This window comes from Desmodus rotundus, chromosome 6 (assembly GCF_022682495.2).
Source record: "Desmodus rotundus isolate HL8 chromosome 6, HLdesRot8A.1, whole genome shotgun sequence".
NCBI classification, from domain to species: domain Eukaryota; kingdom Metazoa; phylum Chordata; class Mammalia; order Chiroptera; family Phyllostomidae; genus Desmodus; species Desmodus rotundus.
The window spans coordinates 132,718,552-132,736,130 of NC_071392.1; the positions used below are offsets into that span (position 1 = coordinate 132,718,552).

A 17,579-nucleotide genomic window follows, 5' to 3' on the forward strand; every position below is an offset into this window, starting at 1 on the left:
GACTTGCAGTTCTGGATGTCAGACACCCAAACAGGTGCAGCCAGGGCCCTATTCCTACTGGAGGCTCTAGGAGAGAATTTATTCCCTTGCCAGCTTCTAGAAACCACTTGCATTCCATGGCATGTAGCCCCTTCCTCCATCTTCAAAGCTGGTAACATGACATCTTCCAGTCTCTCTTTGACTCTGACCCCCTTGCCTTTCTCTTACAAGGAAGGATTCTTATGATTTGGGCCTACCCAGATAATCCAAGATAATCTCCTTGTCTCAAAATCCTTAATTTAATAACATCTGCAAAGTTTCTTTTACCCTGTCAAGTAACATCGACAGGTTTTGGGGGTTAGGCCATGCACATCTTTGGAGACCACCATTTTGCCTACCAAGTGCCTCAGGTAGGTGATTGGAGAACTTAATTCCCCCAGAAACCTGATAGGCCCACAGAAAAGGCATCCAGATAATGTCCCTGGAGTGACTGCCCAGTGAAATGCCAGGTCTGTACTTGATCCCCCTATGAAGTGCCCTGTTAGCTATTGACTCTTTTGCTACCTACCAAGCATGGTTGATTTTAGGAAGCTAGAAAAGTGCCCTAGTAATAAAAGGGCATAAACCATGAACAAAGAAGATAAAGAAAAGACCTGGAACTTAAACAGAAGCTGTAAAACAAGAATGCAGGTAGTATAGCTGGCAGGTGAGCAAGGCTAGATCACAGGAAGGGGAGAGACGAAAAGAAGTCATATACTATCTCAAACGCTTGGTTGTTTGGAAAATAATATTGACAAACATGTAACAAATCTGACAAAACATGTGAAAAAAAATAGGAAACCAAGAGAATCAAAACAAAGTACACAGATGAGAACACAGTTATATCAATCACACTTCTTTCCCCAGTAATAGCGATACCTACATATTCATAATAATGTAAATACTTACTGTTTTAACCATGAATTGTGCTATAATTATATTGAAGGATGAGGGGATAAGATATGGGGAAGAGAGTATTGTAAGGGGGTTACATCCAAAAAGGAATTTTAAACACTGATGAATTAGGAAATAACAGCATAAGCACATATTCAGAAATATAGAGGTAAATAGCAAAAGAAATGAGAAAGTTGAAAGTGCTAGCCAATGGGGAGAGGAACTTGGGGGGTCAGGGAGCTCCTGATTTTTCTTTTTAAGTTTTTAGTGCAATTATTATTTTAATTTTTACTACATGCATGTGTTACTTTGATTTAAAAGAACTCCAAAAAGGATCTCAGAAAGAATCGTTTTCCTCTAAATGAGCTATAACATCTTCTTAGATATCCTAAAAAGAGGCTGAAAGGACTCAGTGCTAAGTTTCCTGGTGGCTATGGGCAGTTGGACCTCCCGGGCTCCACCTTACTACCAAACCACCTGAATAGTCCCAAGATCCAAAAATTCTTGTAGCACAAACAATTAAAACACTTTTGGGGACAGAGGTATTTTGTTTGTGGAATTAACATGTATATAATACTACTATGTTCTAACCTCTACCCAGTGATGCAATTAAAATGTGCCTCCTATATCAAAGGCCAACTGAAACCTTTTTTTTTTTTTACCTTCATGGGAGAACTTGTTTCAGTCCTTTTTATAAATTTTTAATATCTTATTAAGAACATAATGTTTAAAACTAGGCCTGGCTCAGGATAATTTGTTTCAGGTGAGATAGTCACATTTGTCCTAGAAATGTAGAGATGATGTGACCACTAGCCCATTGAATTGCAGAAAATGAATAGGATTCTCATGCAGTTCCTCCTCTCTCCTTCCTCTAGGGCTTGGGAAATCTTGGTCAAGTCCTAGATACTGAAGATACCAATTACTGTGTCACTAATCTGAGCTCAGCATCCATCTCACTGCCTGAGGAGACTAATTACTTCCGCCCCATCTACATGGGAGCCTCTTCTGCTTTTTGTATTCAGCTGTTTTGTATTGATGAGAAACATGAAGCAAGGCAAGTATTGATCCCCAGGTTGTCTATCATGGTAAGGCACTTATGGTGTTGGTGGCCCAACATTTTAATCTTTCAGAGCCAGTGGTTTCCAAACCTAGCCACACATACTAAGGTCCTGGGAAGCTTTTTTAAAAGCACAGGTTCCTTGGCCCCATTCCCAGAGATTCCAGTCCATAAAATTTGAGTAGGCTGATAGCACTGGGCCTTCCAGGGTCTGGTTCATGTACATCACAGTTGGGGATATGGAAAATGATCACTTATGTAACTGTGTGCTGCTCCCCATTTTCTAAAGTTTTCATTTTGGAGAAACTTTGGATTTAGGTGCTGCTTGTCTGGAGGTTTTGTTTTTTGTTATTGTTGTTGCAAGTAATAGAAAATTCAACTCAATCTAGATTTTAAAAAATGGAATAATTGCCTCACATAACAAAGGATAAGTCCAGTGTCAGGATTGATTTTCAATATGGCTTGATTGAGGACTTATATAACCAAATCAGAGACCAAGTTTCTCAATCACCTCCCAGCTCTGGTCCTCTGCTGCTGGCCCCATTCTCACAGCATTTTCTCCATCTGGGGTTAAAAAGTGGACAGTTGACTCAGGCTCTGCACCAAAAGCTCATGAAGAGGACACTGTGGTTTGGGCTTAGCTTTCCAGCCAAAGCCCCATTGGGCCTGATCAGGCTATGTGCTCTTTCTTGATCCAATGGCAGGGGCCAGGCTAGACAGCTTAGTCCCTTACCTCATGCTCCCCGCAGGATCTGGGGCTATAGCTTCACCCAAAGGTAATCTGAGAAAGGGCTAGTGGAACACCAAACAACAATCTAGGGCAGCTGTTGGAAGGAGGAGTCATGGTGCCAACACAGATGACTGAACCATCCCACTTCCTGTCCCTCCAGAACACCTATGTGTTCAGTACTTGCTGCCCCTTGTAGTTTGAACATGGACCCCTGCCCTCAATACCTAGATTCCACACCTTCTTTAGGGTGCCCACATACTCCACCATTTTGAGAGGAATAGACTGGGTCATTTGATATACTGGAATGTTCTGTAATATCTTTTTAGGTGACCAAGAGCACTGCTGGATATTTCCTTTTAGATGATGTATTTAAACACATTCCCAGTCTCCTAGCCTTACTTAGAACTATGTTTTGCTTCCACTTTTTTCCTCTTAAATTTTAAATTTCCCTGGACATCTGGAAGGTTGAAAAAGGAAATCCTTTTATTTTAATTATATTGTAGACATCTAAAAAGCCTATAAACCCTTCTAAATTTGTTGTGTGTATTTACTTTCCCCTGTGCATTCAGATATGACTATGCTTGGAATGTGATTTTTGAATTTTCAGACAGAAATTCAGTGGCCCACTATGGTTTGCCTGTGAATATACATCTGCAGTTGGTATATCTTTTGCATATAAAAAAGATCAGAGTAGCTTATAATATGCCCACATTGGCCCCTCCCCCTCCTCTCTTCCAAAAAGGCAGGGTGGGATCATGTTCATATAGTGACTGTTTTGCTTTTTGAATGTGCAGAGATTATTAATTGCAATAGTAGTACCTTCAGTTCTAGAAAAATACTTTATTACAGATGTATGAAGCTTATGACTTGTGCAACTAATATTAAAGTTCAGCCAGACAGATTCTGACTAGTGGTTGGCTAATCACTGCCTGAGGGGGAGAAAGTGGTAAAAAAAATCTTAAATATATACTGAACTGATTTGCTTGCAAGTCAGTGACAACACCTACTGTTCTGTTTACAGGTCATTGGACTTTATGAATTTTGTTTTCAGTCTCTTTCCTGTAAGTACATGCTGAATTTTGAGTAACGTAATTGGTTTTGTAAGCTAGAAAAGCGAAATGCCATATTCATTGTCCAGACATTTAAAATGCTATGAATGTAGCAGTTTCATCTGTTTCAGTGTTCTGATAATAAGGATGACTGACATGTCATGAACTCTTAAAAATAGAAAATATTGTCACTTTTGTTAATTTTTCAATCATGCTGTTTTAATAGTTTTATTTCAATGCACAATTTCTTTTCGACATAGCATGACCAGTGTTATCTTTTTTAAGAATCAAATCATTAATAGAATGCTAGTATAACATGAAAATGTCAGAAATTACACTGAAGTGAATTAGACTATTTTATTACTTTATAGATTACATTAGCTCAAGAAATTCTGAGATCATTACATTGCTTTTGTGAGGATAGGAAAGTGAGTACTTGTTGATTTTCTGCTTGGTCCTGCCTTAGTGCCTGCTGTGTAGGAGGGGCTCCCCCCAGGCAAACATCCTAAGTGCAAATAAGACACTCCAATTCAGGGAGTCCTGGCCTCTTTCTCCATTTTTGTTTCATTGTTGTCAAGGGATGGAGATTCTAACCAACCTTTTATCAGGGTATTGAAAAGAAGAAAGTGGGGAAGAAAGATAACCGAAGAATAGAATGGGTTTTTTTAAAAGCTTTTTCCATGCTGGCCCGTCAGTTAAAAACTGTACTTCTTCAGTTGGCTAATTACTAGCAAAGTATCTACTTCTTTATTTTGCCCAGATATTCTTTATCCTGAAGCAAAAAACAAATACAGTTTAATTTTCTTACCTGAAAGGTATGTGATCATAGATTGTATTTCCTCATTTTTAATATAATGAAATTTTGCAATAATGTTTTCCATCATATATTTAAATTAATTTTAAGGCATTTTGAAACTCATAAAGCAATGTAGATTACCCTAAAACAGGATTAACACAGTTGATTTCCCTCAGAGATGCCTCAAACTAATTCCACTAAGTTTATTCATTTCTATTTTGAAGAACATGTAAAGGCAGATCTCCAGCATTACAAAAGCAATGCTGGATTTAAAAAATTAAAAGACATGTTTATTTTTAATTCAATTTTATTTCAGGGTATGGGGAAACAGGAACAAAATACCTTCATTATGTCATTCATAGAACTTCAGGTTTGAGTCAAAGCAACTCATTATAGTCTCCTCCCAGAGGAAGTCCGCTGGGACTTGGAAGCCAGTCCTTATTTTCAGCTCCCAGTATTCAATAACTTGGTACTAAAGTCCCCAAAAGGAGCTGTGTTACTTTGCTGGAAAAAAGGAAGAATAGGTCAAACAATGGTTCACTCCTTTGGGTTGCACAAATGTCCCCAGGGTCTTACATTAGCACAAGTAATACCTTCACAGGGTTCAGGAGGAGGCCAGATCCCAAAGGGACAAATTAGCTTTGGGAAGATCAGGCTGCAGGCACCTGGCAGAGGGTTAAGTGGGATGTGTGGAGCACAGACAGTCTGGGTCACCACTGTACAACACACAGTGAAATTGAGCCGAGTAAGTACTTATTCTAAATGTTCCATCAGCCACATTAAAAAAAATAAAAGACACAGGTGAACGCCAATTTAATAATATATTTTATTTAACTCAATATGTCTAAAATTTAATCATTTCAATATGTAATCAGATTGAAAAATTATTAGTAAGATATTTTACACTCTTTTTTTAATCATGATCTTTATTTATTTATTTTTCAAATATATTTTATTGATTATGCTATTACAGTTGTCCCATTTCCCCCCCTTCACTCCACTCCATCCTGCCCACCCCTACCATTTATGCTACTTATTCTCTGTACCTTTCCCCCTCTCTCCTCCTCCCACTCCCCTATTGATAACCCTCCATGTGATCTCCATTTCTGTGGTTCTGTTCCTGTTTTAGTTGTTGGCTTAATTTGCTTTTGTTTTTGTTTTAGGTGTGATTGTTAATAACTGTGAGTTTGCTGTCATTTTTACTGTTCATATTTTTTATCTTCTTTTTCTTAGATAAATCCCTTTAACATTTCATATAATAAGGGCTTGGTGATGATGAACTCCTTTAACTTGACCTTATCTGAGAAGCACTTTATCTGCCATTCCATTCTAAATGATAGCTTTGCTGGATAGAGTAATCTTGGATGGAGGTCCTTGCCTTTCATGACCTGGAATACTTCTTTCCAGCCCCTTTCTTGTCTGTAAGGTTTCTTTTGAGAAATAAGCTGATGGTCTTATGGGAACTACTTTTTAGGTAACTCTCTTCTTTCCTCTTGCTGCTTTTTAAGATTCTCTTTTTATCTTTAATCTTGGGTAAGTTAATGATGATGTGCCTTGGTGTGTTCCTCTTTGGGTCCAACTTCTTTGGGACTCTCTGAGCTTCCTGGACTTCCTCGAAGTCTGTTTCCTTTGCTAGATTGGGGAAGTTCTCCTTCATTATTCTTTCAAATAACTTTTCAATTTCTTGCTCTTCCTCTTCTCCTTCTGGCACCCCTATGATCCAAATGTTGGAAAGTTTAAAGTTGTCCTGGAAGTTCCGAAGCCTCTCCTCATATTTTTGAATTCTTACTTCCTTATTCTTCTTTCCTCATTCTGGTTGAGTGTTTATTTCTTCTTTCTGCTCCAAACCACTGATTTAATGCCTGGTTTCCTTCCCTTCATTGTTGGTTCCCTGTGCATTTTCCTTTAATTCACTGTGCATAGCCTCCCCTCTTTCCTCTGTTTTGCAACCATACTCAACCATTTCTGTGAGCATTCTGATTAGCAACATTTTGAACTCTAAATCGCATAGGTTGTTTATCTCCTCGTCACTTAGTACTTTTTTTGGAGTTTTGATCTGATCTTTCATTTAGGCCACGTTTCTTTGTCTTGGCATACCTATTATGTTATAAGAGGCAGAGCCTTAAGAATTTGCCATGGCAGAGCAGCCCACATTACTGTGTTTGGTGCTGTATGTGGGAGAGTGGTTAGAGAGGGAACAATGCAGCTCTCACCCTGCTTTCAGTCACTTCTCCCACTACTGACAAGCACACTAGCCCTTTTGCTGCTGATTTCCAGGTAGGTGGGCTTGTGTATGTTCTAGGACCCTGTGAATCTCTCCAATGAACTCTCATGTAAGGCTGGGAGATTCTCCTGCTGCTGCAAGCCCCACAAGTTTTTACTGCCAGAGGTTTTGAGGCTTTCTTTTCCCACACTGGAACCCTGGGTTGTGCAGTCTGTCTCGCTCCCTAGTTGCTCATCCCAGTTTATCTGCACGCAAATGTGGGACTGCCAGCCACTGCCTTGCCCACCTGGTCCTTTAGCCACCACCTTGCCGTGCATCCTCTCCACCCCAGCTGCCCAGCTCCACCCCTCCTATCAGTCTGAATGGATGTTTCTTCTTTAACTCCTTGGTTGTCAGACTTCCATACAGTTCAATTTCCTGGCTGTTTTGGTTGTTTTTTGTTTTTAAATGTGTTGTTGTCCTTCTTTTGGTTTTGAAAGGAGGCAACATGTTTCTACCTACCTTGGCTGTAAGTCCAACCACATTTTATACATTGTTGTACAGGTACTGACAGAAAAAGAAACAACACAGAAAACAAAACCCATACAAGCAAAACAACAACACAATATCGATGATGAAATGCAAAGAATAATAAAAGTGAAAAGAGAAACAGAATGTTATAATAAAAAAGTGCATGAGAAGAACAAAGGAAAGAAAAATGGTCATGAGAGGATAGCAGGAGGAAAAACAGTGAGAGTGAGGAATAGAAACAGGTAATCACCACAAAAGAACAAAGAAAGGGAAAAGTAAAATTTAAAAAAATAAGAGAAGGAAGGCAAAATGAAGTAAGAAAAGGGAAGAGTAATATACAAGATTTGAAAGAACATAATATTGAAAAATAAAAAATTGAAAAGAAAAAGATGATAAAAAGGTATGTGAAAGAGAAAAAGGGAAAAGATTCAAGTGGGTTTTATCTCAGTAGAGTTTAGTGCTTGCCTTCTGTACTCTTCCTCTGGATATGACTTGATGTTTTCTGAAGCTGATGTAAGCCAATGTCAGATGCTGTCTGTGTTTAGCTACAGGCAGCCTGTTTGAAGTTACAAGTGATCCACAGTTTGTGTCTTTGTCCTTCAGGCTTGGCTGTATTTTAGCTGGGCCTTGCTGCTCTAAGGCTGGCTTAATAGCACAGGGTCCAAGGGTGGGTCAACTAATGACCAAAGGCACCACAGGATATGTCTTCCCCTTCCTCTGCCTGTGGTCCTGCCATTAGTCTTAGTCTTGCCACTGACTGGTCTGTTTCTAAGAGGGCTTCTGGTGGAATCAGAAGAATGGGTCCCCTGGATCTCCTGTGAGAGGTGCCATTCAGACTTCAGGGAAGATGGTGGGTGTGTTCCCTCATCCCCCTAACACCCATCTGAGTATCCTGGATTATTCCCTTAAAATAAGCAGAGCAAAGCCCCTAGTGGAAAGTGGGTAGAAGCTCCAGATCCCAGAGTTTGGGTCTGCCGCAAATGGAGGTGTTCCTAAGCTATCCCATGAGGGGGAAGCACCAGTCTGGTTTCCAAGAAAATATGTGGAATGACCGTATCCTAAAGCCAGTCTCTGACACCTCTGAATCTCCCTATGTTGCTGTCTCCTCAGCAGGGGATAAAATTCAGGTGGGGAAAACTAAGAAAGAAAAATATTATAAAATTAAAAAATAAATTTAAAAAAAGATGCAGGAGTGGGGCGGCAAGCTGGATTCCACAGGGTGGGTGAGTGAGATTCCAGCAGATGGGGCTAGAAGGATCCAGAGGGTGGGGTGAGCAGTTTCCCACAGGTGGGGTAATTTTTTTACCCTGGAAGGGGCTACTCTTCTCAAGAAAAATGGCTTCTGCGGTATGGAGGTTTGTCCTAGCAGTGGAAACCCAGCAGCCACTTTTCCCCCAAACCTCTAACTCTAGGCTCTCCTTGCACAAGTCCAGATCACACTGCCCTCCCTTTGCCTGAGCCCAAAGTGAGTGGTTGCACATGTGAATCCTTTCTGTTGGCCCCTTGAAAAACAGAAAGAGAAAAAAAGAGAGAAAAAGTGCCTTTTGTCTCCAGCAGGCTGTGTCTCTCTCCGGCAGGCAAAAACCTTACAGCCTTTCACAACTGGATGCTGCATGGGCAGGTTATCCTGGCACTGGTGCTGTGTGCTGGGGAGCCCTTTGTGGGGTCCAGGCTTCGCTCCTCTCAGGTGGAAGCTCCCACAGCCGAACCGCAGCCTTGGCCTGACACCCATGAAAACAGTGCCGGCCCCTGCCATGTCCCTGACCTTTCTACTGGTCTTGAGGTGGTTTCTGCCCATCCTTAGTTAAGTGTCTCCTCTTTAGGTAATGTTTGGTTGTTTATTTCAAGTGTACATTCCCCTGTTTAGTTTTATTTTCAGTTTGGTTCTGGGAAGAGGTGGAAGACAAATACTCCAACTTCACTGCAATCTCTAATTTCCTGTAACTGGTTCTTGATTGATGTTGTCCTGTTTGTGGGATAGCTCAGCCTTTCGGCTGGTTGATTATGGGGCTCAACCCGGACCATGGGATGCAAATTTTGTACAGGTGCTTAGCAAACAAAACAAAACAAAACTACAAACAGCTCAACAAAAAAGGGAAACAAACAATAACAACAAAAAGAATCAGAAAAGAAAAAGGCAAAAAACCCCATAAGAAACAAAGAAAAAATTAAGAAAATAGAAAAAAGAACAATAAAAGACAAGAAACAAAAAGAATTGGAGAAGGATACAAGAAACAGAAATGAGAATAATATAAAGGGAAAGAAGTAAAAGAAGAGAAATTATAGTAAAAAATAATAAATATATAGAAAAAGAAAAAAAGAAAGCTGAACTAAAATAAAGAGTAGGAAAGGAAAAACAGGAAAAAAAGAATGAAAACAGAGAAGAGAGAAAAATAGAGTGAGAATAGGAAAGAGAATAAGGGATATGGATCCCCCCAAAAGAAAAGAAAATAACAAAAAATAAAGTAGAAAGTGAAAATACAGAAAACATTTAAAAAGAAAAAAGTATGGTTTGCCTCTGCAGTTTATTGTGCTTGGTGTGATCAGTTTCTGATGTACTGAATGTGGAGCTTCTTGGGTCTTGCTCTGATTTTTATGTAAGCTGGCCATTTGTTTGCTAGTCTAGGGCATCCCAAGAGGTTTTCTGTTGCAAGCCAATGTCAGATGCTGTACATGCTGAGCCCTCATCAAGTTTTTCAGGGCGGAGTTTCTAGTAACCAGTGGGTGGGGCCTCCAGAGCCCTGAGGTTGTGTCTAACTCAGCTCTCCCACTTTGAATGTTCAGTCCTCTGAGTTGCTTCCCCCTCCCCATGGAAATGGGCTCAGTGGTAGCCAGGACCTGGCAAGGGTCATTCAAATAGACTCAAAAGTGGTGCCCTCTCTCTGTAGGAGGCAGAGTGGTTGTGAGATCAGAGCCACTGAGGAACCATGAGAAGACAGCAAGCTAATAGCAAAGCAAGGGGTTTATTGAAAGCAGGGTCCCTCAGGAGTGAGGGGGAGGGGAAGCAGTTGAGCTGAGGCCAGTTCCCAGCTCAGACCAGTTCCTACCCGGGTGGTTCTGTGTAGGGTTTTTGAAGAAAAAAACTGTACACTATGGGGAAATAGTCTTGTAATTGGTTACTTTCAACTGCTGTACTTTTTCCTTCTCTTACTGGGTGTTTCTATCCCATGGCTCTCTAGTTCCTGGGATTCATTCCTGTGGCTTTCTAGCTCTAGTGTCTGGAACTGTCCCTGACCAATTACTTGAGTGCTATACACCCTGGTCTGTTTGCTCCAGTATTCTGTCTTGCTTGCTGAGGTGCCTCTATGCAAGATCAGACCAGACTGTCAGTGGGCACTTCCTCCCCTTCCCTTTGCTGCTTGAGTTGAACTGGCTGGGGAGCTGTGCTCTGCCTCCCCATATTGTAGCTGCAGTGCACAGCCCCTGCCCATCTGACTTCCCAACAGAAGCCTGACTGGGAGATGCAGTTGCAAAAATCCAGCTCTGCATATCTTGCTGTCACCTCCTCACCTCACACCTAAGCAGGAGATCACATACACCCACACACACAAAATCTCTCAGTCAGGGACTGCAGGGCAGAACTGAAACTTCTAGTTCCAAACGGTCTCCTACTAAATGTCCCCCTCCCTTGCACTGGCAGGGCACAGCAAGGTCAAATTTCCAACCCAGTGCCACCTTATCCCTTTGCCTCTGGGCAGACCCAGCATCTTAGCAGGTGGGGAAAGGGTCACTGCAGAGCTGTCATTGTGAGCAAGAACAGTCATCTTCCTCAAGCCTCAGTGCCCTGACTCTGATTGCCTCTCTGTCCAAAGCCCTTCCGGACAACAGATGGCCCTTCAAGTTCACTGCTGGGTGTACTGAGCAAGCCCCTCTTCCAGGCCCCAAAGCAGCATGGGCCCTCCGGCAGTCACAGATCTGGGCAAACTTCACAAGCTAGTGTTTTAACAATGGGCTGGCTCCTTCCCTGATACATTGTGTTCCAAGTCTTCCAGGTGGATCAAATCCCCACTGCTTCCCACCACCGATGCTACAAAAGCTCTCCTTCCTTTCTCTTGTTAACTCTGGTTTGGGGACCCCTGCGTGGGGCTGAGATCCTGCACTCCTAGGAGAAAGGAGTTCCCCTGCTGCCCTATTCTCTGGCTTCTTAGGCCTAGCGCCTGTGTATGGGGGTCTCACCCTGTCCTTGTCGCTTCCCATCTTTCTCCATGCTTCTGTTTATACATTTCCAGATCAGCTACACTTCAACTGGTTTTTCAAGACAAATGCTCTGCCATTTAGCTGCACAGTCAGTCTGGATCTTGGATCAAGCGGACTGAGCCTTCCAGCTACTTTGTAGCCATCTTGGAACCTCCTCCATTTAGATTTTATAAAATTTACAATTGAATCAATAGATTCATATTCTCAAGTTGTTCCAAACTTACATAAAACCTTTCCAATAACCAAATTCAGTATCATTTTTTAAAACAAATTAAAATAAAATATTATTAAAAATTCAATTCTCTAGTCACACTAGCCACATTCCAAATGTTCAGTGGCCAGATGTGGCTGCTGGCTACCATATTGGACAGTGAAGATCTAGAAGGTAAGTGACATTTGTCAGGATATATAGATCATTCTGTACCTGCTAACTAAACCCACTACCCAGGTTAAACATGTTCTTAGATCTGTACACCCAAATGGGACCATGTCATGATAAAATACACAGACATCTGTTCATGTATAGTCACAGGATTTTAGGACAGAAAAGTCCTGGAGCACCACCTTCTCATTTCACAGAGGAGAGGATCACAGTTGCTACAATATCACTTAGTAAGCATAGGACCTTTGGTGTGACACCACGCTGCCACATTTACTCCTGATTGCAAGTGAATTTGAAAGGCCACATATCCTTAGACTAAAAATATACTTCTGCAAAAGAGCTATGCCGAATCGGTTTCATTTTTCACAATATTAATTTATTCAGGATTCAGTCAGACTCTCTTCATACTCTTGCTGTTGCTTATCCCCCTGAGTTTTATATGATTACTTTCCAAATTATAGGAAAGTTTAACTTGAATATCCTCTCCTTTACATATCTTGCTATTTTCTTTAGTGTTTTACAGCAGGAATTTGTTTAGTGATAAATGATTTCTGATTGTCTTTCCTTGTGTCCTGCTGCAATATTAGGACAAGAACTTCTGCCTCATTTCTCTGCCACATCTCACCCCAGAGTTTTCCCTTATCCAGAACTTTGTGAAGATAGTCCCCTTCAGCAACTGCACCGTGGAGCAGGATCTCTATGTTTTCCATCGGGCTGGATTGCTCAAGTAAGTAGATGCACATTTGGCCAAAAATTTTTCACAAAGTTACAAAAAGAGAATTGAGGAGCTCCTTACCATTTTAATTTAATGATTCATTTTAAATTGTCTTATTGGCAGAGGGCTTGATCAAGGGATTTTAACCAATTCATTTTTAGGGACAGATTCCTAAGTTGAGAAGTTACTTGTCCAGCCAGATATTAAAACATAAGGTAACTCCATAATAATCAAAACAATGCCACATTGACCAATTCTATGGTAGAATGATGAAACACAACAGAGTCCTACCATAGGCCCCAATACAGTAAGAATTTAGAGTGTGTGAGTATATGTGTGTAAAGGTATGTCTAGACAAATATATAACAAAATTTCTGTCACCACAGTGGGAAAAAGAATGTTTATTCTGTAAGTGTTGGTTCATAATAAAGATAAAAATGTTTTCTTCATAGTCTACAAAAAAAATTTCAGGTGAATGAAGAGGTAAATGTAAATACTGAAAACATAAAAAATTAGATAATAAATCTCCAGTGCTAGTTCTTTGCCAAATTCTGGGAATAAAAAAGTGAACAACATACAGATGTAGTCCCAATTCTTTTAAAGCTTATAAACACTCAAATAAATGTAAACCTGCAATTGTAATAGATGTACGAGCAATGGGTGTGTGGTACTATAAATATATATCATTGGGAGATTCAGCCCAGTCAGAGGAAGCTTTCCTGAGGAAGAATCTTGAGTGCTAGACAAGGAGTATGAATGAAGATTGATTTTTATCATGTTTCAGGATGAGAAAGTTCTTTCCATTTTTTTACCTTATTTTTTCATTCATTTCATTTTTATTTAGTTTTTTAAAAATTGTTGTTCAAGTACCATTGTCTCCATTTTCATCCCATCACATCCCTCCTATCCCACCCATCCCTGCCATGAACCCTTGAACCTAACCCCTTTGATTTTGTCTATGTGTACTTTATACATGTTCCTTGATGGCCCTTCCCCTATTATCCCTCTCCCCCCTCCTCTCTAGTAACTGTTATTTTGTTATTTATTTCATTGTCTCTGGTTATATTTTGCTTGCTTATTGTTTTGTTGATTAGGTTCCACTTATAGGTGAAATCATATGGTATTTCTTTTTCACCACCTGGCTTATTTCACTTAGCATAATGCTTTCCCATTCCATCCATGCTGTCGTGAGGGTAGGAGCTCCTTCTTTCTTTCTTCTGCATAGTATTCCATTGTGTAAATGTACCATAGTTTTTTGATCCACTTGTTTACTGATGGGCACTTATTTTGCTTCCAGCACTTGGCTATTGTAAATTGTGCTGCTATGAACATTGGGGTATATAGGTTCTTTTGAATTGGTATTTCAGGATCCTTAGGGTATAATCCCAACAGTGGTATTGCTGGGAAGTTCCTTTTAGAACATAGAAGATTCACTTTTTTACTATATAATGTTTTTTGAACCACCCTAATTGAATTAAAATGAAACTGACTAATGGAAGGTTATTTTTTAACAAATGTGGAAGACACAGTTTTGACATATTTAATATATAAAGAGCTTTAATAAATCAATAAGATGATTAATACTCATGGTAAAATTTACAACAATAAAAAAAGGCAGACTGTTTACACATGAAGAAAAAATACAATCAATGGATGTTTTAAAATCTTTAAACTTCTCAAATTAGGGAGAAGAAACAAAGCTAATATGAGACATTATTTTTGGTCTATTCATAAGAAATAAATATAGAAATTTTCAATTCTAAATGAAACAAATGTAGTGCTGATCAGAATGTAAATTAACATGAAATTCCAAAGGGCAGTTTAGCTAGAACACTAAAGTAATTCATATCCTTTTACCATTTAATTTCATGCCTAGAAATATTTCTTAAGAAACTTGTTACAGAGATGCAAACAAAAATTGATGTATGAGGATTAAAGAATATTGGAAATACTCTAAATATCCAATAGTAAGAAAATGTTTAAATACTTTATGGTTCCCATATGAAGGATTCTAAAACTATGTTTATGATTCATTTAAAGAAGATTTAATAATGAGGGAGTTCTGGTCAGGATGGAGGCATAGGTAGAAATGCTTCACTTCCTTGCACAACCAAAAGAAGAAGAATAACAAATTTTAAAACAAAAAACAACCAGAAATGCCAGCAAATCAAACTGCATGGAACTCCAACAACCAAGGAGATAAAGAAACATTCATCCAGCCTGGTGTGGCGGGACAAGGAAATATGACCCACATGAAAGAACAGATCAAAACTCTAGAAAAAAAACTAAGCAACAAGGACATAGAGAACTTATCAGATGCAGAGTTCCAAACACTGGAAATCAGGATGCTCACAGAAATGATTGAGTTAGGTCACAAATGGAGGAGGAAATGAAGTGAAAGAAAGGAAAATATACACAAAACCAACAGTGAAGGGAAGGAAACCAGGACTCAAATCAATGATTTGGAGCAGAAGAAAGAAATAAACATCCAATCAGAACACAGTGAAGAAACAAGAATCCAAAAAAATGAGCAGAGGCTTAAGGACCTCTGGGACAACTTAAAATGTTCAACCATCTGAATCATAGGGGTGCCAGAAGGAGAAGAAGGGCAAGAAATTGAAAACTTATTTGAATAACGAAGGAGAACTTCCCTAATCTGGTGAAGTAAATAGACCTCCAGGAAGTCCAGGAAGCCCAGAGAGTCCCCAAGAAATTAGATCCAAGAGAAAACACACCAACGCACATCATAATTAAGTTACCCAAGATTAAAGATAAGGAGAGAATCTTAAAAGCAGCAAGAGAAAAGGAGACAGTTACCTACAAAGGAGTTCCCATAAGACTTTCAGCTGATTTCTCAAAAGAAGGCTTACAGGCAACACGAGGCTGGAAAGAAGTATTTGAAATCATGAAATGCAAGGACCTCCATCCAAGATTACTCTATCCAGCAAAGCTATCATTTAGAATGGAAGGGCAGATAAAGTGCTTCCCAGATAAGGTCAAGTTATAGTGGTTCATCATCACCAAGCCCTTACTATATGAAATGTTAAAGGGACTTAACTAAGAAATAAAAGAAGATTAAAAACCACGAACAGTAAAATGACAACAAACTCACAACTATCAACCACTGAACCTGAAGAAACAAATACAAACTAAGCAAACAACTAGTATAGGAACAGAATCACAGAAATGGAGATCACAAGGAGGGTTATTAGCTCAGCGTGGGAAGGGGGAAAATGGGGAGAAAGGTATGGGGAATAAGAAGCATAACTGGTAGATACAAAATAGATAGAGGGAGGTTAAAAATAGTATAGGAAATGGAGAAGCCAAAGGACATAGACATATGACCCATGGACATGAACTAAGGAGCGACCAAAATGCTGGAGGGTGGGGCAGTGCAGGGTGGAGGGGAATAAAGGGGAGAAAAAAATGGGGACAACTGTAATAGCATAATCAATAAAATATACAAAAAAATGAATGGATAAAAAAATATTTAATGATGAGAATGCTCAGAATGTAATGTTAGCCTAAAAAACATGCCAGTATATAAAACACCACTTAAATAAAACCAAAATTTTCAAAGAGGGGGAAAACATGAATTATTAAATATACTAAAAGGAGATGTGCAGATGTAATAGATGCTGTAGTGTGTCAGACTGGCCCATTTGGTTCAAGACTGAATTATTCATTTTCCATCTGTAGGATGTATGAATACCAACAGCTTGAAGCTAGTTCCCCCACAAAAGAGATTGCCCTGGAATGATGAGAAGGCCCTTTCCAAGGGCAGCCTGCATCCTATGACTAGTCTGTGTGTGTGAAGTGGGAGCAAAAGCAGGATAAAGGGCCTACAGCTCTCTGCCTCAAGGAGGGACAACTCTGAAGGGGCTTTTCAGGGCTGGAACACCCTGTGGGATCAGCTGGTCATTTGTTATGACAACACTGATTATAGTCCAATGTCTTCCTCTGCCTTCTACTGCTTCTGTCATCCCCATAGGTGTGGAGGGTCCGAAGTGCTCATCCTCATAAACCTCTATATGCAGATATCTATGTGAGGCTGCTGTCCAGGGAACCTGCCCTATAACACAAGATGATCAGTGGTTGCCTCTGAGTGCTACTGTGAGCATCATCCATGAATTTTTTTAATCATTACCCAAGTAAATATTTCTGAATGATTTTAGAGAGGGAGGAATGGGGAGAGAGAGTGTGTGAGAGAGAAACATCAATGTGAGAAACATAGGTCAGTTGCATCCCAGGTGCACCCTGACTGGGGATCAAACCTGCAACCTAGGTATGTGCCCTGACTAGGAATCAAACCCTTAACTTTTTTGTGTACAAGACAATGCTCCACCAACTGAGCCACCTGGCGAGGGCAGCATCATTCATGATTTTTTAATTTTCTTTCTTGAATTGCCCAAATTTTGGAATTTTTCTATACCAAGCTTGAATATTTCTAGGATTCCTTTGCTGACAAGCAGTAGAAACCCATTGAATTGGCATAGGTAACTGGAGAATTTATTAATGCACAGAGAGAAGTAAGAATTCAAGGGCGATGCAGGTTTAATAGAAAGCAGGCCCTGTTTGATTTGTCTCTTCCATGTTGACCCCTTCTCACTGGTGCTTTCTTAGTGGTTTCAGGATGAGTGAGATAGTGTTACCAAACAAAAAAGCAGACGTTTGGTCGTGTGTTGCCCCAAAAGCCAAACTGGTGAGGCAGATGCTGGTGTGCAAAGAAATAAGTTTTATTCAGGTGCTGTGTGATCTCGGAGAATGGAAGATTCTTGTCTCAAAGCTCATCTCCTCTGCAAGACCAAGACAGTTTCAAGAGTTCCTGCTCCAATGTAGAGTATAGACCTTTGAAGCCCACAGTCAGCTGCTAAGTGCCATAGTCCTCCTCCAGGTAGCTTAGCTTGTGCCTGGCTGCTGTTCATTTCAGGCTTCCTCCTAGAGACTGCATGTGGAGCCTGTGCAGCTATGGGCCTTATGGCTGCTAGGACTGCATGGTTGCATTCT

At 40.1% G+C, this 17,579-nt stretch overlaps 1 protein-coding gene across 8 annotated transcripts in view; it reads left to right on the forward strand.

Annotated features, from left to right (window-relative positions):
• CFAP61 (cilia and flagella associated protein 61) overlaps nucleotides 1-17,579 on the forward strand; it is a 354,209-nt gene that overhangs the window by 129,369 nt on the left and 207,261 nt on the right. For all 8 annotated transcript variants that reach the window (XM_045194437.2, XM_045194441.3, XM_053927357.2 and 5 more), the window contains 3 exons: nucleotides 1,788-1,966; nucleotides 3,721-3,760; nucleotides 12,445-12,584. In XM_045194437.2, coding sequence (XP_045050372.2) covers nucleotides 1,788-1,966; nucleotides 3,721-3,760; nucleotides 12,445-12,584 — 359 coding nt within the window. The remainder of the gene's footprint in view (nucleotides 1-1,787; nucleotides 1,967-3,720; nucleotides 3,761-12,444; nucleotides 12,585-17,579) is intronic.